The sequence below is a fragment of the Pleuronectes platessa genome, chromosome 17 (assembly GCF_947347685.1).
Source record: "Pleuronectes platessa chromosome 17, fPlePla1.1, whole genome shotgun sequence".
Lineage (NCBI taxonomy): Eukaryota > Metazoa > Chordata > Actinopteri > Pleuronectiformes > Pleuronectidae > Pleuronectes > Pleuronectes platessa.
The window spans coordinates 12,530,773-12,556,574 of record NC_070642.1 but is presented as its reverse complement, the minus strand read 5'-3'; the positions used below and the strand labels follow the sequence as shown (position 1 = coordinate 12,556,574).

At 41.4% G+C, this 25,802-nt stretch overlaps 3 protein-coding genes across 5 annotated transcripts; 1 reads left to right on the top strand and 2 right to left on the bottom strand.

Annotated features, from left to right (window-relative positions):
* The first annotated feature begins 5,614 nt into the window (after window positions 1-5,614).
* LOC128460633 (radial spoke head protein 9 homolog) lies at window positions 5,615-7,609 on the top strand. Its single transcript, XM_053445877.1, has 5 exons — window positions 5,615-5,814; window positions 5,904-6,066; window positions 6,712-6,841; window positions 7,068-7,214; window positions 7,449-7,609. Exons 1-5 carry the CDS (start codon window positions 5,615-5,617, stop codon window positions 7,607-7,609), a joined length of 801 nt encoding a protein of 266 aa, XP_053301852.1.
* Window positions 7,610-8,309: 700 nt separating this feature from the next.
* Window positions 8,310-11,618, bottom strand: LOC128460360 (dynein regulatory complex subunit 3). Its single transcript, XM_053445528.1, has 12 exons — window positions 11,458-11,618; window positions 11,259-11,375; window positions 10,995-11,161; window positions 10,760-10,906; window positions 10,494-10,613; window positions 10,277-10,389; window positions 10,006-10,180; window positions 9,721-9,852; window positions 9,516-9,586; window positions 9,102-9,225; window positions 8,660-8,791; window positions 8,310-8,528 (listed from the first exon to the last, which is right to left on the bottom strand). The coding sequence occupies exons 1-12, from the start codon at window positions 11,615-11,617 to the stop codon at window positions 8,433-8,435; spliced, it is 1,554 nt and encodes a 517-aa protein (XP_053301503.1). The 5' UTR covers window position 11,618; the 3' UTR covers window positions 8,310-8,432.
* Window positions 11,619-13,614: 1,996 nt separating this feature from the next.
* Window positions 13,615-25,465, bottom strand: fez2b (fasciculation and elongation protein zeta 2b). Of its 3 annotated transcripts, XM_053445020.1 has the most exons (10): window positions 25,087-25,465; window positions 21,767-21,875; window positions 21,448-21,564; window positions 20,556-20,697; window positions 19,410-19,537; window positions 18,820-18,969; window positions 17,911-17,986; window positions 17,732-17,797; window positions 17,160-17,187; window positions 13,615-16,746 (listed from the first exon to the last, which is right to left on the bottom strand). In XM_053445020.1, the coding sequence occupies exons 1-9, from the start codon at window positions 25,395-25,397 to the stop codon at window positions 17,177-17,179; spliced, it is 1,110 nt and encodes a 369-aa protein (XP_053300995.1). In that variant the 5' UTR covers window positions 25,398-25,465; the 3' UTR covers window positions 13,615-16,746; window positions 17,160-17,176. The 3 variants fall into 3 exon arrangements, with proteins under 3 accessions (XP_053300995.1, XP_053300994.1, XP_053300993.1); XM_053445019.1 differs by lacking the exon at window positions 17,160-17,187 and having other exon boundaries at window positions 21,448-21,561; window positions 25,087-25,463; XM_053445018.1 differs by lacking the exon at window positions 17,160-17,187 and having other exon boundaries at window positions 25,087-25,461.
* Window positions 25,466-25,802: the final 337 nt, after the last annotated feature.

Genomic DNA, 25,802 nt, shown 5'->3' with positions numbered 1-25,802 from the left:
TAGTATGTCAGAGTGTCGTCTTTCTGGATAAAGAGAAGAGGTGGTGGGTGGGTGGGGGCTTTGAATCAAAGGCATTAAGAGCTGGTATGTAGGGGCGGTGTATTCTGCATGGTCTGACAATGGGCTGTCATTTCCAAGTAAAGCCCATTATGTCACATTCAGGCCACGAGAGCAGCTGGATGGAGATTTATAATTAACAACTTTAATATAATGAAGTCTAACAGTTGCTCCAGGGGGCGCTGGTCATCAGATGCCTGCTGAGGGAGTCGCAGCCAACTCATCATATCATCATGTCATAATTCAACTTTTCTGCGTTTATAAGCAGCATTAGGATTCTTTATACATTGTTTATAACACGATATTAAATCCCTGTGAGCCGATGAAAGTTTATTTTTCATTTTGCTTATTCTGTTACACAGATTTTTATTCGCTTATATTTGTAAGAGTTTCAATTTCTACAGCTGTGTCCATCTTTTTTTCTGCCAATTCATCACATGATCTCACAAGAACAAATCCTCATATAGTCAGCTACAATAGATTTTGTCGCATGTACAAGTCATTTACTGAGATTTAAAACTGATAAGATATGTGATCAAAACTCATCCATCCATCCACACGTCTGTCAATCTTTTGTTAAAACTGAATTTAACTGACCAAAAAGAGATCACCTCCAAACATGTGTCCATCCATCCATCTATCTCAGCTGACATACTGTATGATGAGGTGATACTTCATGATTTTCACTGATATTTTAGTTTGTAACTTTGCCACAAACTAAAATATCTACTGTTACATCTTGAACAAAGAAACTTGAATAAAACAAACCTTTTCAGCGGGACTGGGACCTTGATTCAGATTTCTGATCTAGCGTATACTACTTCCTACTTTCCGATCTGTTCAACGTTTTATCTTAAATGGGTGACAAGACTGAGCTTGTGGATGTGTGTTCAGCTTTCTGGTTTCTTAAATGATTTTGAATCCTTTCACAGTTTATGCTTTATATATTTTTCAGCAAGAGAGTAGTAGAATAATCATCTTCGACTTTTAAAAAGAAGAAATGTGTAGAAAACTACTCTTGACAAAGAAAAGCTAAAACATCTTTGGATTATTCATTATCAGTGTTAAAGGTCAACAATATTTAATAAACACTGTTACTTACTGCTGTTTATTAGAGTAAACACAAAAATACCTTTTTATTTATCATCCATCTGTGTGATGTTGTTTCATTACATTACTGTGCATGTTGCTCTTGTTAAAATCCACTCATTCAGATATGCTCCATAAAAAACAAACCAATTTAAGACCTTCATAAATAACTTTATTGCACCTAAGAAATTACATTAATTTGAACACTGGAAAGATGCATGTTACATAAAATAATGTAATAAATGGATGAATTAAACAATGTCAGAAACCATAATATAAAAGTAATACTTCATATGAAGCTCAAAGTGCTTGGTGCAGCACTATGGGTAAAGTGAAATGAGAATGAAAGTGAGCCCATTGCAACAGATAGTTGAAAAAGTTGTTTTTATTCTTTACACTTCAAATTTCGAATATAATATAATATAAATATGTTTTACAAACAGTTTAATATGAGCTAAAAACCGCAACTTCAGCTACAATAACATTAAAAGGTTCTATTAATCCAAATATCCAAAATCCAAATACGTCAGAGAACTCAGGCTTAAATACACCTTCAGATTTAATAAATAAAATAAAGTAGATTATAGTATTTATTAGAGGTGGATCCATCCCAACACCATGTGTACAACGTTCATTTTGATAATGTGATTTGAAATTTCTCAGGCTGAGGAGCAGAGCTGTGTTTTTATTAGAGAGCTGATTGGAGAAACCGATATTTACTTTGGATTACATGGTGTTTGATTGAGTTTACAGTCGATAAAGGAAGTGTCAAGTCGACGGACACGCTGCCTTCAGCTGCAATCGGTCCCTTCTGTGTCTGTAATATAAAGCGTGAGATTAAATTTGTTCGTACCAAACATATTTATGAATCTTACTTTTGAACAGGAGATGGGAGGAGTAGAGAGGACTCGGTGCCAGTGAAATCATAGAAGAGTAAAGACGGATTAATAGAAAGACAAATCAAAAACCAAGTGGAGCTGTTTGTCCTTTATCCCTCCTCATCTGTCAGCAGGAGCTTTATAACCTTCTTATTTACCTGTGGTCAAAAACTCCCACTAAGGGACGTGGAGCGAGCTGCAGATTTTTCGGCACATCCTCCTTCACTAAGTGAGTTAGTGATCTTGAGTGATACGTCCCTGTGCGTCCCGCTCCTTAAATGAGTTAGTATGTGTCTAGTGGCCGTGTCGCCCAGACACCTTGGTGATGGATGAGGCCCCGAGGAGATGGGCTGTAAAAAAGGCTGATTCTGGCACTCAAGGGTGAGATCACTTCCTCAATAAAGAAGCATTGTCCCGAATCATCACAGCCAGGTATGAATGCTGATGAGGGTATTAGACAGAGGAGAGCTGCTGTGTAAAAATAAATCAAATGAGGTGTTTGGTAATGCTGGGGCCCTTCTGATGCGGAGCGGCAACGTCGGGAGCAAAGGACTAAATATTCAAAAGAAGTGTTAAATCTTGAGTTAGTCCTCGTATGTTCTCTCTGCATCTGATACCCCACGCTGTCCTTGTTTGGTTGAAATGTCCTTTGATACTCAACTCACCCTGTATCATCTTTAAAAAAAAAAAAAAAGTCTTGGAAAAAGGGGACATGTTGGGACGGGTGTGATAATGGTGTCACTATGATTACAATCTTTTTCTTCAAACTTACTGAATTTCAAAAATGTCAGATCACCTCCAAACACCCATCCATCAGCTGCACCATCTATCCTCTATGGGCCACAGGGGGCTGTAGAGCCAGCTGACATATGGCGAGAGGTGGGGTACACCCAGGACATGTCCCCAGCTTATGTTGTATTATATTGAATTATTATAGTTTCCTTTATGCCGCCAGTTTCCGGATTCTAAACAATCGAGACACGCTGCAACATAGAAGCTCCATTCGAACTTTTTAATACTCAGCTCAATTAGGACGTTATGGTTTGACTGAATGTTTTGACAGAGTGCTACAAATCAATAACCTTCGCCATTTTGAAATTGAACCACTACAGCAAACTTGGTTTCTTTCTCGTCCTTTAAGTTTTTAATGGGTCGCTACCGTTTTTCCTTTAATAATAATTCATTATAATTATTTATGTCCAGTTTGGTTTCTCTGCGCATCTTTGAATCTGCTCCCTTTTCCTTAATAAGAAATAAATAATGAATAAATAACAGTTCTCCTCTTTTTATCGGTTTCCAGACCTGTTTTGACGACACAAGTCAAGTGCATAGATGTCTCCGACTTCTCTTTAAGGTGAACGCAACGAAACTCTCTTCACAGGAGGCCAAATGGAAATAAATTAGGTAAAAACAAATAAGCCACTACTTTTTGTGCGGCGTGAAACGTTCATATTTAGTAGAAAAAAACCTCTCGTTAAAATCTGATCATCTCAGAAGCCTCCATTGTTGAGTGCTGCTTGGTACGTCATGTTTATCCAGCAACTTTTCTAGCAGAAGAAGAAAACATGACCACAGAGCAGTGAGATTCTTCCGAATGGTCCTGATCCAACCTCCTCATTTTCTCGGCTTACGTTTAAAACTTTCATCCGACACAGTATTTCTGCTGCTGTACCTCCTGCCTGTCAATCTCACTCATTCCCTCACAGCCGACGGACGACTGTACATGTACATGTTAAAGGACACTTGAGGACGACCAAGAGAGACGTGACTTATGGTTATAATTTTGTATTTAAACCTATTGGAACTGTTCTTCTTTGTCCTAAGAGGAGAGGCAACAGGTGAATGTACAGTATCATTACACATGCATGCATTCCTAGCATGATGTTATTGTAATAATAGCAGGGAGTGAAGATAAGACGCTCTGCCGTCATAGTGTCACAGGGAGTTCCTTATCTGATGCTAATGATTCATCAAACTGGAGGCTGCCTCACAACAACACAGCCAGCTGCAGATGCGTGACGCCATCATGTGGTTACACAGCACATTACAAGGCACTCGTCTATTCTTCCGTCTATTATCGTCTATTAGTGATAAGATGGAATGAGTATTCGGAGGAAAAAGGAAGAAAAAAAAGTGATGGACATGAATACATGTATACTGTTTGTGTAGATTTAAAAAAAAAATTGAAATGATAAATGGTCATCCTATTTATTTCCTGAAAGTCTCAAATGTAAATGTTAAGTTAGTGCTGCATTTATTAAATGTGTATGATGGTTTCATATAAATTACTTAAAAAATGCTACAGCTTCAAGGAACAATCCTACAACCCCGTTGTTTTGGACCAAATGTTCACTTTGTGTTGGAGGGCAGCCTTATACATCAGGACTGGTAAGGCCAGAGGGGGGGGGGGGGGGGGGGGGGGGGGGGGTCTCCCAGGAGAGGCTGTAACAGTGGAAAGAGGAGCAGAACCTGATGAGGAGGAAACCCAGGCTACAACTGTAGAAGATGAGAGGGAAGTGGAGGACGTGAGAGGAGAAGACAGACCAGACAGTGTTGCCTCCAAAACTGACAAGAAGCAGCCAGAGCTTCAATAACCTACTAAGGGAAAGCAGCACCCAGACTGAACCTCCTCCACGCAGCAACTCCTCTGCCACGGCTAATCAGTGGGAGATGTATGACGCATCCCGTGGAGGAGCTGCAAAAACAAGAAACAAATAAAGAGAAGCAGAAAGCCACACTACCAGAGAGGGTGATGTTGATGGAGAGCGACGACCTCACCAAAGTAGGAAAAGCATCCACGATCTTAGACCCAATGATCCATCAAACAATTTGTTGACATAGCACAGGATTTCAAAAGAAAAATTCCTGGATCTACCCCCTGATCCCAAACATGAGTGGGTTCTTCTCTGACCCACAATCAAGTGATCATTACTTTGAAAAAATACCTTAATCTAAACAGTAAATACGTTTGATCTTCAGTATGTAGGTAGTCAGGGAGGTCCTGAACACAGGCATATCAGTCTCTCTCTGAACTTATTGAGCAAAGTGTTTTTACAGTACTTTGAAGTATCCTGAAATGATCTATTCCACAGTGAAAATGTTGGACTTTACTTTGAAAAATCTCCAAACATATTCAGTAAAAATCATTGATATTCATGTATGTAGGTAGTCAGGGAGGTCCTGAACCCAGGCATATCAGTCTCTCTCTGAACTTATGAGCAAAGTGTTTTTATAGTACTTTGAAGTATCCTGAAATGATCTATTCAACAGTGAAAATGTGCGATTGGCTTGAAAAGCTTGAAAAGCCAATCGCACAGTGGAAGATGCAATAACACTTACTCAACACGTCAGCAGTAAGTTGAATGTTAAACTTAATCTTTAAACTGCCTTTGTTGTCACACTGTTTGGACTTCAAAGGCAGCATGCCTCTAAAGAGTGTGGCAACAAAGGCAGTTTAAAGAAGTACCTCTACGAGCTGCCAATCGCACTGTCACGATTTGAGCTTGCCCTTACTGGACATAAACACTGTAGGGATTTTGAGATTCGTATTTAAGACACTGTAAAGAGGTTAAGTGAGAACGAGAGTAACGATGGATTCACAGACGCTGTACCCGAGTGATCTGAACGTCGAGCAGAGAGCCGCCCTGCAGACTTCCCTGGTGATTCTGCAGAAAAACTACAAGTTCCAGAGAGTCCTGCTCTGGGGCAAAGTGCTCGGGTTGAAGGCGGATTATTTTATTGCACAGGGGAGAGGAGAGGATGAGATGAAGGATAGGAAGAATCTGTATAGGTGGAAGAATCTCGCCTGTAATTCAGCTTCATTCATTTGCTGTGTGAGGAAAAAAACCTGACTGTGTGTGTCATGGCTGTTTCCTCCAGCTTGAACTGTGTGGACTGGTTTCTGCTGCCTCCAGCCACAGTCCCTTTAATCGACCAAGTGTCCAGCGCTGCCAAGGGTCGCTTCACAGGAGACCCCTCACATGTGTACGAGCATCGGGACATCCGCAGGCGAGGAGATGGAGATGAAGAAGAGGAGGTAGTGGTGAGTATTGATATGAAGCAATAACAAAGATAAATGTGGGACCTAAATTAAACAGACAACAAAACTAGGATTGCACTCAGCAGAGCCCATACGTCCCCCGAGGCCCAGCAGTCCCCTACAATTTAACAAGCCTTATAGCTAAGGCCCCATTACATTACATTTCTAAACAACACATTTGTGGTACTTACAGGTTTCTAGCTCTATGTGTTACCATAGAGTGGCTGAATGAACTGAACTACACCCCTGATGGAGCAACAATTAACTTCACCAGATTTCTAGTGGATCAGCATGAAATTTCACACAGTCATAGATACCAACCCCCTTAATATGTTTCCTTTTTCATAAAGATTCACACAAAATTCTCTGAGTAATCAACAACAATGTTAAAGAAATAATAAAAAAAGGTTTTCGGCATCTGCCCAATGCTCCACAACAAAATGTAATGGTTCTTCACTGACGCATCACCACACCCTCCCACTTAGTTCCATGGTAATCCGTGCAGTAGTTGTTGTGTAATGCTGCTAACACAATAATAAGCGCAGATGGCAGAAGAAGAGAGTACAAAAGAGTCTTACTGGTGCACTTCTGTGACTCGTTCCTGTTGTTGATATCCGCTGAGTCATGGAAGTCTGCTCTTGGTTTCAGACCAAAGTGAACGAGGAGATCAGGCTGGCAGTGACAGTTCATCACATTGAAGAGGAAGTGTCTGTGGTACCACGAGGTGCATTCGTCAAGAGTCCTCACGGCCTTGTCCAGATCAACCGCAGCTTTTGCGGTAATAAGATTTTACTGTTTCACATCATGTGTGAGTCTAAGTTCCATTGTGTCCCAAGTGGTTTCATCAAGCCTTGTTCAAATGTGGTATTTAGGTCAATTGTACCAATAGGTCAAATGGGTTAGGGTTTGGAAATGTTTCCTAATGCCTTTTCAAATGTATTTGGTTAACTAACATTTCTGTATCCTGTGTAAAAATCTTATTTCTTATGTGCATTGGTCCCCAGGTCTGTCTTACTCTGAATCGGAAAAGCTCGACAGTTTCCTGCACTTCAGCGAACCAAAGAATCTGAAGAAGAAGAGCCTCTTAGAGACGAGTCAACTCAACCCAGCTATTGACTTCCTGGATGTGCTGAGTGATGACATTCCTAAAGGTGAAGCCACAGAGTTCAGTTTACCCGACAGCAAAACGAGCCGCCTTATGTTCCTTTATACAAAACAACAAAAATGAATCCCTCAGCTTAGCTGCTCCTGGAGTGTGAAGGGCATATCTGTCTTGGAGGGATTTCCAAAGAAAACTCCAGTCGTCTACTTTACAGTCGGGTAACATGACGTTGCAGCCTCTTGCATGTATCAACTGTTTACAAGCTTTCTGCCCTTGTCTGTAGGATCATGGAGTCTCCAGTTTGAATGTGGCAGCAAAGTGTGCGTGCTTCGCAGCCTGTTGTGGCTCGGCCTGACCTTCTACCACCTGCCCATGACGCCACATCACGGATACTTCTACATCGGTGATGGGGCCAAGAATTTGGACCTCCCCTTCATGCTGTAAAGAGACACTTATAGACGTATTTCATACATCTCCTCAAAACCAAAGTCTGCTCTATGCAGCATAGTGCACGACTTTTTATCTTCTCTTAAAACAAATAAACTGTTCAGTCCTGCACTTTGTGTCTACAGGCTTTCTCTTCTATTTAGTTCTCATGCATAAAGGCTGTTCCTGTGCAGTAAACCAATGCTGAGGTAGACTAAACCGACATTTTATTTGCACATCAGTGTTGCCTTCAGTTTACACAGTCAACACACCACCTACTTTGAAAGTGTTACACTGACCCAGTTGTTGTTCACATTAAAGGCCCCATATTGTGTAAAATACATTGTCTTTGGTTTTACTATCTATAATGACTTGAATGGGGGTGTTGAAACTCCGTACTGAATCTCCGTACTGAAACTCGGGCAAACTGAAGCCTGGTCGTGTGTCACTCAAAGTGCAGTCAGCCAATCAGAGGAGAGGGCTCAAGAGGAAGGCCAAAACAGCCTGTTCTGTCTGCAGCTTCGGAAACATGGAATAACATAGCAGCAGAGTTTTAGACTTTAAACCACTGATATATCATCTTAGGGGTACCAATACCTCAAAGTAAGTCCCAGAGAAGTGTAAAATATGGGCCATTTAAAGAGAGTTGCTTGCACCACAATAAAACCAGACACACGTATTTGCTCATCTGGGGATCAAGGAAAGAGCTGAAGCAGCATAATGGTTATCAATATTTCTTTATTGTCTCAAAAAAGACATTGACATTTGCTGTATGACAGTGGTCCCAGAAGGCTGTGAGAGTGTCCTGTTCACCGACATGTGAATGAAATGAATGTTTGACTCAAAGATCCTGCAACTGGAACTCCTCCATCTGTTCCCACAAGTACTCAATATACTTGAGGGTCGCGGGGTTCTGCTTAAGCTCTTTGTTTTGAATCTGTAATAAGGCATTAAAGACAAAAGGCAAACAATAAGTAAACAAGAAAAGTGAGTTAAGAAGGTGACGTTCGTCAAATCACACAAAATATAAACTGGGCTGCTTGTTCCAAGGTAATTCCAGCTCCCTACCCCTTTAATGAGAGACACTTTCCAGGCACTGACACCCGCAACCATCTGAGTCTCTTTGTCATTGATCTTCATCAGGTGGTTATCGTGGGCTGTGGCCAGTGCGTCCATCACCATGCTTCTGTTTGTAAACAGCTGTGGAGAGAGAACAGGCACGAGGGTGTGAGGTCACTGACACTGGTAATGACCCATGGGTTTGCATCATCTGACCATTTGATATTAATATCTGCCATCAGCGTATACATTAGCTAATGATTCTGCTTTATATTTTCATATATGACATCTTTAACAGGGGTGGCTGTAGGATAACACTGGAGTGTCAAAATGGCAGAGTGTGAAGACAGTAATATTTTGTAAGCAGTGCTTTGATTAGGAGACTATAGCAGTCTACAGTGACTATAATCCTATCATTCAGCCAGTTGGGTACAAAAGAGACAACACTGACCCATCTAGCGTCACCTGACATGTCCTTTATCACGCTGCCCGAGGCCACTTTATCCAGAGTTGCCAAAGCAATATCTCCCACATTCCGATGATAATTATCCTCCAGATCTCGACATTGGGCAAATGTAGGTTTGAGTTAAAGACATCATTTACACAGGACTTCATTATTGACAGGGCAAAACAGGTAACTGCAATGGGGTCAAATTGGATTAAGAGAAAGTGAAGGGGGTTTCTAAAAACCTTGTCACAACTGAGGGTAAGACTCGGGTAGACAGAGCTGGTTCTCGCCATAATGCTTTGGTGCATTAATCTGGTATTGTATTAAGATGTGGCTTGATATTGTCTCTTCGTCTAATTTACAACAACACTGACTTCATGTCATTGCAAATGATGCATACACAATGTAAAAGGATATATTCCTTGAACAATTTCAGTGAAGTGGCCAACCATGTCTGAGATATTGATGTCCAACTCTTTGATGATGTCCTGAAATTGATAAAAAAAAAAAGAGTTCTTGAAGTATTTAATCTAAGTCTATAGCATCTATAATAATTGGCACACAGTTACACATTGACTTCCAGCTTACACAAACACAAATAGAAAAACACACACACACTTACTTCCACCTGTTTGTGGAGCCTAAGCTCCAGTGACATTAGGCTGGCTGAGAGCTGGTTGATTGCATCGTTGCAGTGGCCGACCTTGACCTGCAGTGTGTCTTGCTCTGATAAGTGCTGCAACTCCCAAGTCCTCTAGAAAGGCATAAAATATTAGACACCAGGGAAACCCACTTGTTTCATGAACATCAGAGAGGTTTATCTACTAAAAGCAGATTTAAGGAGTTATTATCTGTTTAAAATCCACGCCGCAAGTCCTTTAAAGACATCATGTATGGCCCAGCTCACCCCATGGTGTCGGTCCTCAAATTCTGTCAAAATCTGCGAGGCCTTCTTCTGGTGATCCGTCACAATCTTTGTGCGACCACTGAGGAAGGAGTTGACCTCTGCCTCTCTTTGTTTATGCTCTACCAGGCCTATTTCGAATACCTGCTCACACAGCTCCACCATTTCCTGCTCGAAGGTAAGCGTTGGGTCAAGGAAGCTTAAGGACTGATTTCCCAGATTAATATGTCATCAATACACCAGCATGGATGAAGAGCCAAGGATCAAAGGATATGTTTTAAGCAGGTCGGCCACTCCTGTCACACTTTGTAGTGTCTCCGCTTCTGGATCATCTTTGAACATGCTCTTAAACAGATGAGATCCATTGAGGAGCTCCACAAAGGCGTCCTGTAGGGCAAGAGAGCTGACCTGTCACACTGTGCATCTGTGCGTTTGAGAGCTCAGTGGACAATGCAGGGATTGTGCATCCCAAACAAGAGCTTATAGGTTACCCTGTGCAATTGGAGTTCCGCTCTCTGGCTTTGCTCGGCCTCATCGGCTTGTTGTTTCTGCATCTGATCTTGTCTAATTTTCTCAATGGCACCGAAGTATTTGATAGATGCTTCCTTTTTCTGCACAGAGAGTTTTTAATACAATATCAAAATTGGAAAGAGACCTAGTCAGTGTCATGGCTTTTATAGAACATTAGCTGTAAAATATATGTTTGCTTCAAAGCAGAAAACAATAGATTAAAACTGTCATCGTTATTTATACGTACTGTCTCCTCACTAATTAATCTGTAGTCCATGCACCTCAAGTTTGGAAAGAAGGCCGCAATGAATAAGCTGTAATCCTCCTCCTTTGAGAGAGGATTTCCAGAGAGGTTGAGAGTGAACAGCTTCTTGATCACCCTGAGGCAGAGCACCTTTAAAATGAATTAGAATTACATTAAGGTGTATGTTGTGTGAAGATAACGCAGTACACAAATGTTGCAATGTGATAATGTTTTTTACATTATCCAGTTGTTCAAGGAAGTTGTTTGCGATGCCGAAATGTGTGAGCGCGTCAAGTTGATCGATGTTTTCGATGACGGAGATTCTGTTGTTGGACAAGTTCAGAAGTTCGAGCTTCCGCAGGGACGCCAGACCCTCGATTTTTTCTATTCTGTTGAATGACAGATCTAAAAGACACATTCAGAATCATGTTTATTTGTGGTAGTTATCGGACTCAATACATGTTTTTGAACCATAATATGCAAATAAAAAGCTTCATCTTACTGAGCCACGTCAGATTCACCAGATGGTCCACGCCCGCAATCTTCTTAATGAAGTTGTTGTTTAAATAAAGCCTGGTCAAGGATGTGAAGTCCCAGAGGTTGTCAATCTTCAGAATGTCTGTGAACAGACGATATCTCACGTACATTAGCACATTTCACTTTCATAAACTGATTGGTATTTTCACAATGTTTCTTCTTACATTTGAAGTCCAGACGTATCGTGAGAACTTCCTTAAAGAGTACTCCCTCCGCCCTGGTAATTCTTCCAGCCTGATCTTTAGGAGTTTGCTCATCAACTGCCCTCCGCACAACCTCCTCATCCATCAAAATGGGCTGAGCTGCACCACACTGCCAGCTCATGCTTCTGTTGGTTGGGTCGCTTTACTTCACTGAGCTCTCAGCTAAAACACACAGAATAAAGCACTGTTTGTTCATTAGAAGCTTTGTTTTATCACTCAAAAGTCCAGTGTGTAGGATTTAGGTGAAGAGGACTTTTTTAAACCGAGAATAGGCCCTTCATATTTCAATACTTCTATATTTACGTCGGGAGGAGGTCCTCTATGGAGTGTACGGACTCTGACCCAAGAATTTCATGCAAGCCACTGCTGTATGTAATTGTCGTACATATGACAATAAAGTCTTGAAGTCATGAAGGCTGCCATGTTTCTTACAGTAGTCCTGTTTACATTTTATGACAACTGACGATACCACAGGTTCACCACTAGATGTCACTACATTCTACACACTGGACCTTTAAAGGGATAGTTCACTCAAAAAAATGAACATTAACTCTATCTACCCACCACGATGCCAATGGAAGGTTGGGTGAAGTATTTGAGTAGGGTAAACAGTGACAGTGACGGTGGAAATCTGTCAGTCTTGTTATTTACCAATGCAAAAATACTTATGACTAAACAACAGGTTGTAGCAGTAAGGGCGAGCTCAAATCGTGGGAGGGGCAGGTCATAGAGGCGCTTCCCCAGGCAGCTGCCTTTGTTGCCACACTGTGTTTAGAGGCAGCTGGCTTTGTTGTCACACTACGTTTTCAAAAGGCACTGATGATAATTATCATAAAACCTCTTCTCAGTTAAATCATATGCTGATAATACTTGTGCCTTGTTTTTATTGCATTATTACATTTGTCTTGTTTTTTCATATCTGCTTTGAATTATCCTTTCATATTTTAACTGTGTTTTTAAGTCTGACCACACTAATACAAAGAGTTGTTAAAAAATATTGAACTGGAACAGTTAACCATAGAGGTTTGTAGACCATCTATCACTGTTATTAGTCATATCTAAAAAGGATCTACCCCTTGGCATATTTATACAATACATATGCAGAGACGCAGAGACCTAATCCTCTTGCAAAGCCATTTTAACTTTCATCATGACACCACTGTTAAAAATGTGTCCGGACACACTTCTCTCTCTCTCTCTGTCTGTCTGCATTATATTTGCACTGTGAGGAAGGAGCACACAATGTTCACTGACACAAGCATGTGACCTGAGGACGACCTCTGACCCTCACGGGAAGACACGGCCACAGGGTCACATTAAATCCACCCTGTGTTTCTCTCCAACTCTGAGTTTAAAGTGTCAGAGGTCACAGCTAGACAGAACTGATAGAATGAAGGAAGAGGAAGTCGACACGATCCGTGATGAGACCGTTGGAATAACTGTGACAACTTAGAGAAGACCGAAGTGAGAAAACAGGAGCTTCTATTCAACACAACAGGACAAAAAAACATTTCTATTTAGTGGAAAGAGGAAGAACCTGCTTTTGTGGAGAACTCGAATGAAAAAAGGAAATATGCTCATTTATTATTTCTCGTCATTGAATAAAGACTCTGCACACGCACAGAAAAAGACTAAACACACCGAAGATATAGTGGAAGAAGCAGCAGAGCATAGTTATAATTTTGAGTTTAAAAATATGTTTATTTACGGACATGTTCAACGTTCAATATTTTACATTCAAGCCTTTGAAGGATAAGCAATTTGTGTTGATGACAAACTTTATTTTAAATTAATTAAAATTAAAATTAAAACAAGGGATGGTAGAAAAAAATCTGCTAAACTCTTGAGCAAGGCTTCAGAATATTAATTGTTGTACAATTTTTTTTTTTCCACTCAAATTAACTTCATTAAAAGCTGCTGCTTAAATCATTGTATCTTCAGATGTTATTTTAAATCTTGTGTGGAAACTTTGAGTAGAACAGAAAACTAAAGGCCAGTTTCCTTTTTATATGCATCGACAGTTTGTAGGAACACAATTTCTTTAATAAAAATGCTGTTTGTGATGGAAATGTGTTTCACGATTTACACAAACCCACCTAACAGAGAATCCAAACCACATTCAAGTCTTCACATATCAATTTATTTGAAATGAGTTGCAATGCAATGTGGGCACAAACACTTGCACCATTACAGTCACCAGTAAGGTTACAAAATGAACATTTACATAATAAATTAATATACTGCAGTACCACACAAGACAGTAAACAAAATACCCCAAACTGGGGAATTATATTGCATTAAAAACAAAAAGAGGAACTAGTTTTGAAGTACAAAAAGGTTTCAGGCATTTACAAAGGCAGCCTCCTTTTTTTTTCTCTCTGTTGCTTGTTCTGTTGTACATATATATAAATATAAATCTCTAAATTGTAGATACACTGATATGTCTGCTAAGAGGAGGCCAGGAGAGCGGCTCTGGCCCGAGATTAGTTCCTGCAGTGACGAGATCCGGCATGACCTCCACGCTGACGGCCATTTCATTAGAAAATTTAAAGTCCATTTACAAAGTCTGGGTAGAAACTATTTTCTCTGAGATTTTGTATTTACCAGATTATGATCAGCTGAGTGATGTTTTCTTAAAAAGGCTCGTGAATCACCCTCGAGTTTTTCTTTTCCCTATTTCAAAGCAACGTGCACTTTCCTTTTTCGTGTGACATCAAAATATCCGTAAACAGAAATAATATTATTAATGATTAAGAATGTGTTTGCAGCAGTAAAGTGCATGCAGCACATGCTAGGCTGTGAATGTTTTCAAAGCTGGCATCAGTACATATAAATAGTTAAACATAGCACGAGGAGCTGGTCATTCTTTACAAAATAATAAATGACGATTGCACCCTTTGTGCAATCGTCCCCAAAATCTGCAATGTTTATCTTTATCGCCCCCTTTTCCTTCCTCGTCTGCCCTTTTATGTTACAACTTTGTTATAGTCACTGCTACAACAAGCAGATGCTACTGAGTGGCCATCGTACATTTCATTAAACTGCTGGCTACACCTACAGTACTACTACTACTAATAGTGACGTATTCAACATGTGTAATGCTACCCTGATTTAGTCAAGAGACTACCATGATCGCCTCCATCTGCTCCGGCTGTTTAAAATGAGATTTAGTAGGCAAAAGAGCACAAAGTGCACTAAGTTACCGTTTAGCTGTCACAATGTCAGAAACACAGACTCAGTGGCGTTCTAAACAAGATTGTAAACCCCATACTTGAGAGCTCGACTGGACCTGGTCCGACAGCGTGTGGTTCACCTGTAGTAGCTGGTGATTTGAATGTTACTGTACTAACTGAGTGCATGACATGATGTCTAGTGCTACATTTGGTGCAGCGTGGTTTTAAAGGGGGCACTCCAAAGATTTAATGTTTCACTTTCATTAAGCTGAGACAAGACGTGTGGCAACAGGGAACTAAAGACCACGGCTCCATTGTCCTGCACAGACTTCGGCTCTAAATGATGTCATCGGCGCATGAAGGCAGTATCCAGGGTATTGGGCCTCATTTCTAGATAGTGGGAGAAAGTGGAGACGCCTCGTCCATCTTTATATAGAGTCTTTGGGCAAGACATGCACTAAAATTAAAAAGGTCAAAACTGAAGAGGCCGAGGATCAGATACCCTGATATTTGTCCTACGTTTACCAAAATGCAACTTGATGGCATGTTTTTAAATTGGACTCTGGCATTTTTCAATCTCCATGCCCTGAGTTTTAATCAGTCAATAGTAAGTTATACATTTTGTAGTTTTAAGCCCAAGCAGAGATATTATCATGCAATAAAAATGAAGTCTCAACTTTGACAAAGCTCCTCTTGTTTAGTTTCTTGTTTGAAAAGTGTGAAAACTAGTGGAGAGTCCCTTTATGGCTCTTTAAATTCTAATGCGCATGCTGACTGATAAGTAGATGGAACGGGATACATGATGACAAAAATGCAGTGGAGCGTATTTTCTGCGCCCCTCGCCTAAGTTCCTAAGTTTCGTCTAACGCTTATCTAGTGAGACACTCTAAAGAACACCCATCACATATTCCACTACTAAACGACCAGACCACTTAGAGTGACTTAAGTGCTACTACAATATACCTAGAGTTTACAGAACAGTTTAAGGGCTAACAGATAGAGAGAAAGCTAACTTATAATAGAAGCTACACAATTATCATATCTGAAAAAACCTTAACTACATTATTTATCCAACAATTCAACGAGATGCAAAAAAACATGAGGTATCTGCAGACTCGTGCGATGATGACTCCCGGGAGGTGATGAAGATATCTGGGAGGGGCTCACTACTCGAGGGTTCAGAGGTCAACGGGCAGCATTTACATAATGATGTTGCGATGTGGACTGGCAAGTCCTTAATCTCATTTAAAAAAAACTCCTTATCCAAAAATATTCTCTACATGTTTGTTCATCCAGCAATTCCTTTCTCAAGTCTAATGACTTTGTTCCCTTTTTTTTTTTAAGTGAAACGTTCCCAAACCTGTGCAATGATAGTATACAAAATATTTCATTTTAACATTCAAAATAACAACTAATATAGATTTTTAACCTCAAACTGACTTGCAACACAGGTGGGGCTACGATTTCAGATTTTTTAAATTAATTTACCTTAACTTTACCAAGCAGGAAAAACAGGATTTATAATTAATGCCAAGACTCGCCTGGCTCTTTAACATCCGGAGATTCCAGATATTTGTTTTTTTGTGCAGGGACTGAACTAGACAGATGCAAATTAAATTTAAATACACAAAACAAACTGAACACTTCCCTCACACAGAATCAAAAAAGGTAAAAAAAATAAAACATTGAGATGTTTCCCTGACCCTTCATCATTCAAGAGCCACTGGCCAATCAGGAAGTGAGGTGTTCAGACTAATACTGATTACTGGCATCATTAGACAAGTCATCGTGCAGTCAGGAAATAGAAGGTTATAGAAAAAAATGTAAGGATTAAAAATAACCTTGCAAAGCAGGGAGTTATATCGAGTTAAAATGTAAGGATCAACGATGTGGCAGAGTAAAAAATAAAATACCACAAGGACGAAAAGTCTATGTTGTGAAAAATTGGGAGGAAGGTTTGGATTTGAATCCAACGTCTGGATTCTTCCAGATTACCAGACCAATCCTCTTCTGATGGTCCAGTGGAAGGTCCTGGAAACATGAGGCTCTGCCTTTGGCTTTTACGTGGGACAAAGAACTGTGGAGACAAAAAATGGATTTGTTGATCAGCAGTGCTGTTCGGTGAAAGCTGTGAGATCTATGAAGGACGGAAGAGCATCTACCACAGGGAGAAGTGTGGGGTGGTGGTGAGTAAGGAAAAGAGCTAAAGATGAGAAGCAGACAACAGCTGCTGCTACAAGATCGCAGTTAAAGGGGAATTAAGTGCGTGAGTGTGTTTGGGGCGTTTCGGGGAAGGTGTAGTGCGGCCATATGCACTGCGAGGCATGACAGGCGCTACAGCGAAGAGAGGGTGAGAGAAGGCCTCTGCTTTGAATGGGGGGAAGAAAGTGCGACTACACAGAGAGAAAGGAGAGAGAGAAAGAGAAAAGGGGCTCAGAGTTGAAGGCTGAAGGTGAAGAGTCGGTGTTAATGTGCCAGTGCCTCACAAACCTCAGTTTCCACTGCTCTCATACCAGAGCTAAGGACAGTGCAGCACAGACGAGAGACAAGGAAGGTACATGGTCAACAGTGAAGGGCGGCAAGAAAGGCATCTGTTTGTCTTCCTTCATTAAACATTTGGTGTTACAGTTTTCTTTTGTCTGTGTTGCCAGGTGGAATGGTCACAATCAAAGGTCTCGTTCAGACCTGGTATTAACACCCGTCCTGAGAGATCTGATCACAAGTTGATAGAGTCAAGCTCCTCTTTTCACACGTGGAACTGAAATGCGTTCTGAACGTGTCTCCTGTGACGACATGTAGCAGCTCAGAGGACGTCAGCTGGGTAGGCGTTTCTTCATTTGCTTTCAAACAGTAAAAAGAATGTGGCCAGACCACATTCTGATTGGATCACTCAGGACAGATGTTCATACCAGGTCTGAACAGGATAAACAGTCAACTGGCTGTGACACAATAATCTCTAGCGTGTTAGAAACAAATTATTTCCATCCTAAAAGGCTTTTGCTGCAAGAAACAATCTTGACTTGACTGCAGTTGTTTGCTCTCTGAGGTCAAAGTGTGTTTACCTTTGAGAATGTAGTCTGTGAGCAGAGCAGGTACCTTCTCACTGTCGTCCCTCATGGCATGGAGGACTAGCAGAGAGACAGAAAGCAGTGCATTACGTCATGAAGACAAAACACACTGAGGGAAAAACAAATAACATTACATCTAACTTTATTCATTATGTGTGTGTGGGTGCACTCACTCTTCTGGAGGATCTGGAGGTCCTCTACTGACGGGGAACCGGCTTTCTTCTCATAAGGGATTACTGTGGTCAGGTACTGAGAGGAAAACATCATGTAAGACACAATGACACTTAATATTTGAATTACATCGTCATCTCATTTAAACTTGGAAGAACAATAGGCATAGCTCTTGTGACAATGGTATAAAACATGCTGTTTTCAAGCGTAATGTAGATGATATGAATTTATGATAAATAAAAATGTCAATGGTTTCAACCAATCAGGGGCCTATTAGAGTAGAGGCAGAGGAAACAAATCAAAAGCACAGATTTTGTTACTGTATCATCCTGGTTTGAAACAAAGGAAATTTAGATTATGACCCAGGAAAAGCTGCAAAATAAAAATGAATAATTGATTGATGAAATCAAGTGACAAAAAAGAGAGAAAATAAGAAAAAAAATCAACCACAGAGATGAGACAGACTAAAGAAACGACAGAGCACACCAAACGCCAGCGATGGAAGCTGTAGAAAAGAAAACAAACGTGCCAGAGTGGGAAGAAAGAAAGAAAAATTCAACTGATTTTTCCTTCAGTGGAAATAAAGAGCAGGGGCACCTGTTTGTCCCCTCCTGTGTTGCCAAAAGTTTGACGGAGACCATTTTGAATGACATTGGATAGTCCCTCCAAAGTGAGGAGCTAAACGGAGCGAGATGAAAGAGGGGGAAAAGAAGAGAGTGAAGAGAGATAAGGAGGTACAGAGAATATTAGAGGATAGAAGGAAAAGTCTAGCCACAAACCCAGTGCTGGACTAAAAGCAGCTCCCCCATGCAAACAGTCAGGTCTTCACCATGCATGCCCCTAATTATAATTACAACAAGTGCGTGGGGTTAATGTGCGTCAGTTTCACTTGTCATCATCACACGACTCACCGTGCCATGTATGTGCGTGCTGGTTATCCTCTGGCCGTTGGGCGCGGTCGTAGTCGTGCTTCGGATTTTCTTCTTCTTGCGCAGCAGGTCGCGGTGCTCCTTCTGTCTGTTCTGCACCTCGATCAGCAGAGAGATGAAGCTGTTCTTCACCTGTTTTCAGACACGACTCCGGTTTATTCATGCTGATTTCAACATCACCTTCAAATTTATGCTTTGCACTTATTTATACACGCAACAACAATTCTATTTTTATCTATTGTCAAAAATTCACCAGGATAAACGCATAACCAAACGACACTGTAAAAATGAAGCCGCCAGAGACTCACTGACCTTTCTCACTGACCTGTGCAAACGCTGTGAGCACTGCAGTCTGCTCTCGCTGCACGACAGATGTTCAAATTGTCCTACTCTCAAAAACTGTTTTTAACATTTCAAACTCTCAAGTTGATTTTAAGTTCAGTTGAAGCTGTAAATAATCGGGTCACTTTTGTCAGCTTTTATAATCTCAACAGACACAGATCTTGTCCATGTTTTTGCGTTGTTGTGGTCACATTGATGCAACACAGAAGAAAATAAAAAACATATAGTACCTCCTTTTCATATTCCAGTTCATCTCTCAGGGCCAGAGCCTGGATCAGCTCCTCGCTGTAGCGGCAAATGGCTGTTTCCACTTCCTCCAGACTCTCAGTCAGTTCAGAAACAGACAGCTGACGCAGCCCTGGAGATGGTGTATAAAAATTTAGAATCATTTGATTATTATGAAGGCTCCCAACAGAACAATTAGTTAAGTTTCACACAAAATGGTTTGTAAGAAGCGACTGACTGAAATAAAAAAGGTTATTCATTAGAGGATAAAAGTTCTTGTTCAGAACCAATATGGTGCAACAGTGCAGAAGAGTATTAGTGCCAGGCAGACAAAATTGTTTTTGCATTTCAGGTTAAGGGCTTTTGTTTAGAGGAAGATGGAACACTGGCAGCTGGATTTGATAACGGACCAGAGGAGTTGACCTCATTATTCTTGAAATGCAAAAGAAATTAACTTCCATCACTTTATTTCAACTTAATTCTGGACATTTCAACGGGAAAAACATATATTTTAATCTTTATGCCTGGCCCTAATACTCTTTTAATAAGGGAAATAGGGCAGATTAAATATATTTTAGGTATGTATTTAAAATGGTAAATGCACTATATTAAATTCCAGTAAATGTGTTAAAGGAAATCGATGTTACCAACTTACACGTGTCGTGGCAAAATCTATCGTATCAATCTGATAGAGAGAAAGTGTCTGTGTATAAATATTGCAAATACACTTTCTCACACTCATTAGGAGCGCTCTACTATATAAACACACAACATACTGTTATTATATACACAGACAACTGAGATAACATGTATAGCCTTAAGGCAAATTGGATGCAACTGCTAAGACGACGCTCTGAGAATAGAAATTGTATTCGAGCCAATTTTATGCTGTTCTTTATATAACACGTAGTTATAACACAACTGCTGTCTGTTTGTATTTGTTACACATTACATAAGAATGGTATCTCATGTGGGGAGATATTTCTTCATGTGCCGAATTGTCTGACCCATTACACTTCATTGAGTGAAGCTCCAGTGTGAAAGGCGCACGAGCACACTGGCGCTCACAGGGCGACGAGCACAGTAACTTTAAAAGCTTTGTGATTTTCCTTCTCTTCACTGTAAATGTACAAGGCCTCGGTGGAACTCACGGTCCTCGTAGCTGGTGTTGGAGCCGGAGCGTTTCAGAGCGTGGAGGTCCTGAGAGAGCATTGACAGGTCGGACTGGGAGGGACTCTCGTCGTCCTCTGGGTCTGGAGACTCCTGCATCATCTCTTCTATCTCCTCTATCACCTAGACAACACCGAAAACAATAGAAATGCACACACATTAAGTACATGTTCAGGCTTAGTGACCTGCATGTCTCACCACAGCCAAAGCTTGCCCAATGGAGAACATCAGGCGATGTGCAATCAAACGAAATGTATGTGCGGCTCTTAAGCAGAGGAGTATTTCATTTTAAAAAGATATTTATAGCTACAGCTACACGCATCTAAATCAAGCTATTCGTGGAACATTGCTTTAGATTCTCTCGGTTCAGTCTGTCTGTAGTTTCCTTCTCAGAAAATGTTTTACATAATCATGTGATCAAACTAGAATTGCAACCCTGTGGTGTTGTGCCTCCTCCAACCAGTCACGTTGCAGTTTACATCCACATCAGTACAACATCATGCATGAAGTGAAGTCTTTTTTTGTTATAATTAGTATGTGATTTCTTGGGTTATGGACAAGGTCATGTTGTGAGGTAACTTGGGCCCAATTTAAATGAATTTCCCTAAGTTGATCTGTGAGGTCAAACCGGGAACATGATATTTTTTCTAATCAGACAGTGTTCCCCAATAAACAGTTTTTACACTTCTCATAATAAGATAAAAGAAACAAGAACAGTGTTTCACTTTGCTGGGTAACGCATGAGAACCTACTTTACATCCTGAAAATATGACATTCAGACAATCAACCCTCATCTGCCTCTTTAAAAAATCCTGTATGTAACAAAACCACAACGGGGCTCAATTCACGCACGTGTGTGAATGAATGTATCACCTGTTCAGCTGTGAAGAGCGGCTCGTCGTTGATGCAGGAGACGATAATTGAGTGCATGTCCATCTGCTCCCTCAGCTCCTCGTCGTCGGACAGATCAAGAGACTGGTTGTCCAACTTCTGTCCATCAGGGAAGGATTGAGAGACAGAGAGAGGGAGAACATGGATGAGAGAACAGAAAGGGAATTGAGCAGGTCGAAGGGGTTGGGATACTGTTTACATCGTCTGTCTGCTCTTCTTCAGGAGGGTAGCATTTTTGGAAAAGATGAACATTAAGATGAAGAAACATTAAACATCGCCACAGACTGTGAGTGGCTGGTACCTCATGGTCTGTGAGGTTGAGGATGGGCAGGTGTAGGGAGCGAGTGTGCGATGTCTTCCAGTCTACAGGCATCACGTTGCCATAGTTATCTGTCAGAGCGTTCCACACCCTGGAAGAAAGGAAAAGGGATTTAATAACATCATATCTAAAAGTTAAAAAAGAAAGCTATAGGTGAAGTTTGAACAACAAGCCCTGCGTCCTTCTCTTTTTACTGTGACACAGCATTACTTGGCAGTGCTGTGGCTTCTTTTCCAACCGCCCCCTCACCACGTCACCGCGTTCCTACTGCTGCATCTCAAAGCAGTCGCCTGAATCCATTGAAGAATGTAACAACTCCCGAATGACATGATTCACCAGTGAGACACACTGACGGTAGTTCAACCTAAAAACTGAAGTGTGCTTTTATAACCCATAAACCGTGGGTCTATATCACTAACACACAGTAAACACTGGCTAATTCAGAGACAGTGCATTATAGCAGCAGATTGTTAAATGTGGGCAGTACTGTGGAGCATGAAAGCTGGCAGACAACACGTCGCAGCAGAGCAGACGGTGGAGTGGAGCCTGGTTTGAAAATGGCTGCTGCTCATGGTTCCAGGTAATTTCTAAATTACCATAATGTGGCAGAAATACATTAACAACTGCCGACATTACGCATGATTTTCAAACACCCTGACAGAAACACAGGATGCATACCAATTCATACCCACGTGCAAGTCTCTGTGTTTTTGTTCCTGGCACTGACTGCTGCGAGCAGAGCGAGGATGGATGCTGTGAACCCATGTGTCAGAGCGGCTCTGCATCGTCATACCCCCTCGTTCACACACTCACACTCACACTCACACTCACGGACAAATGTTTATGTAACTTGGATGTTTCTCCCTGAAGTGCTCTTGCACAGCTTGGCGAGTTAGGGGCTGCTGGGTTGTTCTAAATAGGGCAAAGGCTGGCAGGAAATATCTTTTGCACCACGAGCGATGACACTGTCTCGGACACGTGACACGAGTGAACGCCAGAAAGCACAATTAGCGTCAGTTTCGCTGAGAGTATTTTTTTTAAAACAAATCTCCTCCAGATTTCAAGGGACCAGTTCACTTGTTTCTTCCTCAGCTCTGAGCCAATTCGTCTGGCTTATTTGCTCAAATACATTTTTGCTGTTTTGTGTTGTTGTGCTCATGGGCGAACATGATTCACATACACGACTTGGTTTTGAGACAAACACATTTGGCCTCGTCTGTACACTCTAACTGAAACACACTTCCTTCTTGTCAGCCCCCGTTGTTCCTCTCGGCCTTGGTCTTATTGGAGAACTTGTTAAGCGCCTAGGCACGTCCCGCAAAAGCGCAGCCATCCAGAAAAGACTCTCACTGAGCTTGGCACTGCTCTTTGGGCTTCAGCAGGCTGCTGTCCAATTATTTAATTTCCTGCTTCCTCTCTTTCTTTACCTGTAACAAGCATAGAAGCTTTCCCCCCCCCATCAGACGAGCTCTCCCGAATTCCAATTTTTTTTGTGATGTAACCAACCACTATATATTTGTCTAATGTTGGCTCCAGTGTTAATAACCTACCATACTAAAATACACCAACTACTTCACACGTTTATAGAGCTGGAATGATGTTCAACTGATACTAATTAGTTAGTAAAACAACTCCCTTGATTCAGTCGAATGAGGTAGTAAACTGTACAAGTTTTGGTTATAGACAGCTGACTGAACAAAATACCAAAACAAAGACCGGACCTAAACCTTCAGGGAAACGTGACGGACCATCTAACAGTACATGGATTTGGAAAAGATCAATTTCTTTATTTATCAATCCTTTGTTCTATGGATATTGAAACAACTTGACATCACTGTAAGAGTCCATGATCAACTGTCCTAAACCTGAAGATGTTCAATTTATAACGATACAGAAACAACGAATCATACATAAAATATCTTAAGTAGTTACCATTAAATAAGACTAACAAATTCTCTGAAGCAGTAGTGAAAATGAAAGCAGCTTCAACTGTGCACCACTTTAGTTTAGATTGACATTTGTGGCAATCATGCCAATAAATTATTTCAAAAACTCAACACCTTGGACTGGTTGTTACCCCAGTTAATGCAAAGAGTATGTAAACAAAACTCCCAATGCATTGTGGTAGTCTTCATCAGCTATTTATAAAACGCCTGTTCCTACATCGAGCTGTAAGTCGTATGTTAGTTGTGTACAATTTAGAGCAACATTAAAAATATATATACTTTGATTTGAGTTGCATGTTAAATATTCTCGCTGCAAGATTCACGTGAAGTGACACTTGTGTGTAGACGTGAATACTTGTGATGAACGTCTCACTGTAGCCGAGAAGAGCCGACTTATTATGAGACCAGATCCAACAGTGTCACAATGTTCGTGCTGGTGGAGGAGAGGCCAGAAGGCGAGAAAAGGGTGACTCACGCAGATCTGTTACAGTCATGTCTGTGCTCATGTGTGGGATGGATGAGACTAGTTCCTGCTAAGTTATACCATGTTGCTGTGTCATCTTGGCCTCACGCGATATGTCCTTATGTACTGTTTAGTGTTGTCTGTTACACAATGTGCTGTTCTGCAGCTGCGGCTACACTTTGAGCTGAGAGAAATGTCCACATGAAGACAAAAGAGTGTATTTGATTCGATTGATTGATGCGAATGCGAAAGCGCTAATATATTGGACCTGTTGCCTGAGATAACAAATGGTGTTAAGGTGGTTAGGGGAGATGCTGGCAGTGTAAACATTGAGAGAGGAGGGATAACATGCATGGAACAGAGCACAGTGTCTGTTAGCAGAGAACATCATATTCAAAGTTAGCAAAACACAGCTAATACAACCAAATCTAGGGTCAAAATCAAGGGCTGGTAACGTGGCAAGACCCCTCCCCTGCCTTTAAAAACACACACACACACACACACACACACACACACACACTCTCTCTCTCTCTCTACAAAAACCATAAATAAGACAAATGTGGAAGGTTCTGAACTCTTAATTTGACCCTTAAAAAGGACCAGACAGTCAAAAATATGCTAACAACTAGTATTTGTCATTAGCTTGTACTTTCTGAATGGCGACCTGAAGTTTAGACACCAACAAATAACAAAAACGGACACACGTACTTTCTCATAATACGTCAGAAAGTGTATATTCTCGTTTAACGAACACGTAGCACATGTCTAACCTTGGCTGGACAGTTCAAACCGAGCGAAGGTCCCGGGCTGACCTGTTAGCCCGGTGAGGCTAACGCGGCTAGCTAGCTCCGAAATTAAAAGTTAGCGTGAACAAACTAACAATTGACACTCACTCGTCGTCTTTCAGGTAGCTGTCCTCCGAGATGGGTTTGACGGGCGCGATGTTCTCCGTCGCCGTGCTGTAGTTCCGGAAACACACTGTCAGCTTCTCGTCGAAGTCGTGGACGAGGTCCTCCATGGACTTGAAGCTGCAGATCTCCCCGGAGAAGCTGCGGTCCAGGTCAGAGAAATCGTCCAGGCCCGACGACGGGTGGCCCACATTGGAGTTGAGCAGGTCCAGGTGGTCCGGGGACTCGGCCGAGGACGCCTTGAATTCGTTGAAGTCCTGCCAGTCCTCGTCGAAGTGGGCTAACGGCGCCGCCATGACTGCAGCGGGAGCTCGGTACGCTGCCCGATCGGTCCCCCGGCGATGGCGCTCTGGATTCGGCTGCGGGACTCAGGAGGACACGGTAGAGCAGAGAGAGAGAGAGAGTGGAAGAGAGAGAGAGACGTCAGAGTGGACGCCCCGCCCATTTGAGATGGAGCAAAACAAACCAGGTCTGATGAGCTTCGCAAAGGAAATTACTGTAGCTCTGTATATGTTGTGCATCATAAAATCACGCATCTCAAAACACGTCTTTATTGAATCATCTAACCGGAACAGACACTTTGCATCTCTCCTGCATTAGAGATATAAACATCAGCACAGAGCTTTGGAGGACAAGGCCTTTAAATCCTCTGATTCAAGATTCAAGATTCAAGAGTTCTATTATCAAATGCACAGAGATAA

Excerpts from the sequence above, each read along its gene's own strand:
- LOC128460633 (XM_053445877.1), top strand. The coding sequence starts at position 5,615 with ATGGATTCACAGACGCTGTACCCGAGTGATCTGAACGTCGAGCAGAGA. Across the intron at positions 6,067-6,711 it reads ATGAAGAAGAGGAGGTAGTG|ACCAAAGTGAACGAGGAGAT; the intron begins GTGAGTATTGAT and ends TCTTGGTTTCAG. Across the intron at positions 7,215-7,448 it reads GAGTGATGACATTCCTAAAG|GATCATGGAGTCTCCAGTTT; the intron begins GTGAAGCCACAG and ends CCTTGTCTGTAG.
- LOC128460360 (XM_053445528.1), bottom strand. The coding sequence starts at position 11,617 with ATGAGCTGGCAGTGTGGTGCAGCTCAGCCCATTTTGATGGATGAGGAG. Across the intron at positions 11,162-11,258 it reads GGTGAATCTGACGTGGCTCA|ATCTGTCATTCAACAGAATA; the intron begins GTAAGATGAAGC and ends TGTGTCTTTTAG. Across the intron at positions 10,614-10,759 it reads GATTAATTAGTGAGGAGACA|AAAAAGGAAGCATCTATCAA; the intron begins GTACGTATAAAT and ends CTCTCTGTGCAG.
- fez2b (XM_053445018.1), bottom strand. The coding sequence starts at position 25,397 with ATGGCGGCGCCGTTAGCCCACTTCGACGAGGACTGGCAGGACTTCAAC. Across the intron at positions 21,876-25,086 it reads AGCTACCTGAAAGACGACGA|GGTGTGGAACGCTCTGACAG; the intron begins GTGAGTGTCAAT and ends CCTTTCTTCCAG. Across the intron at positions 20,698-21,447 it reads CGCTCTTCACAGCTGAACAG|GTGATAGAGGAGATAGAAGA; the intron begins GTGATACATTCA and ends GGTGTTGTCTAG.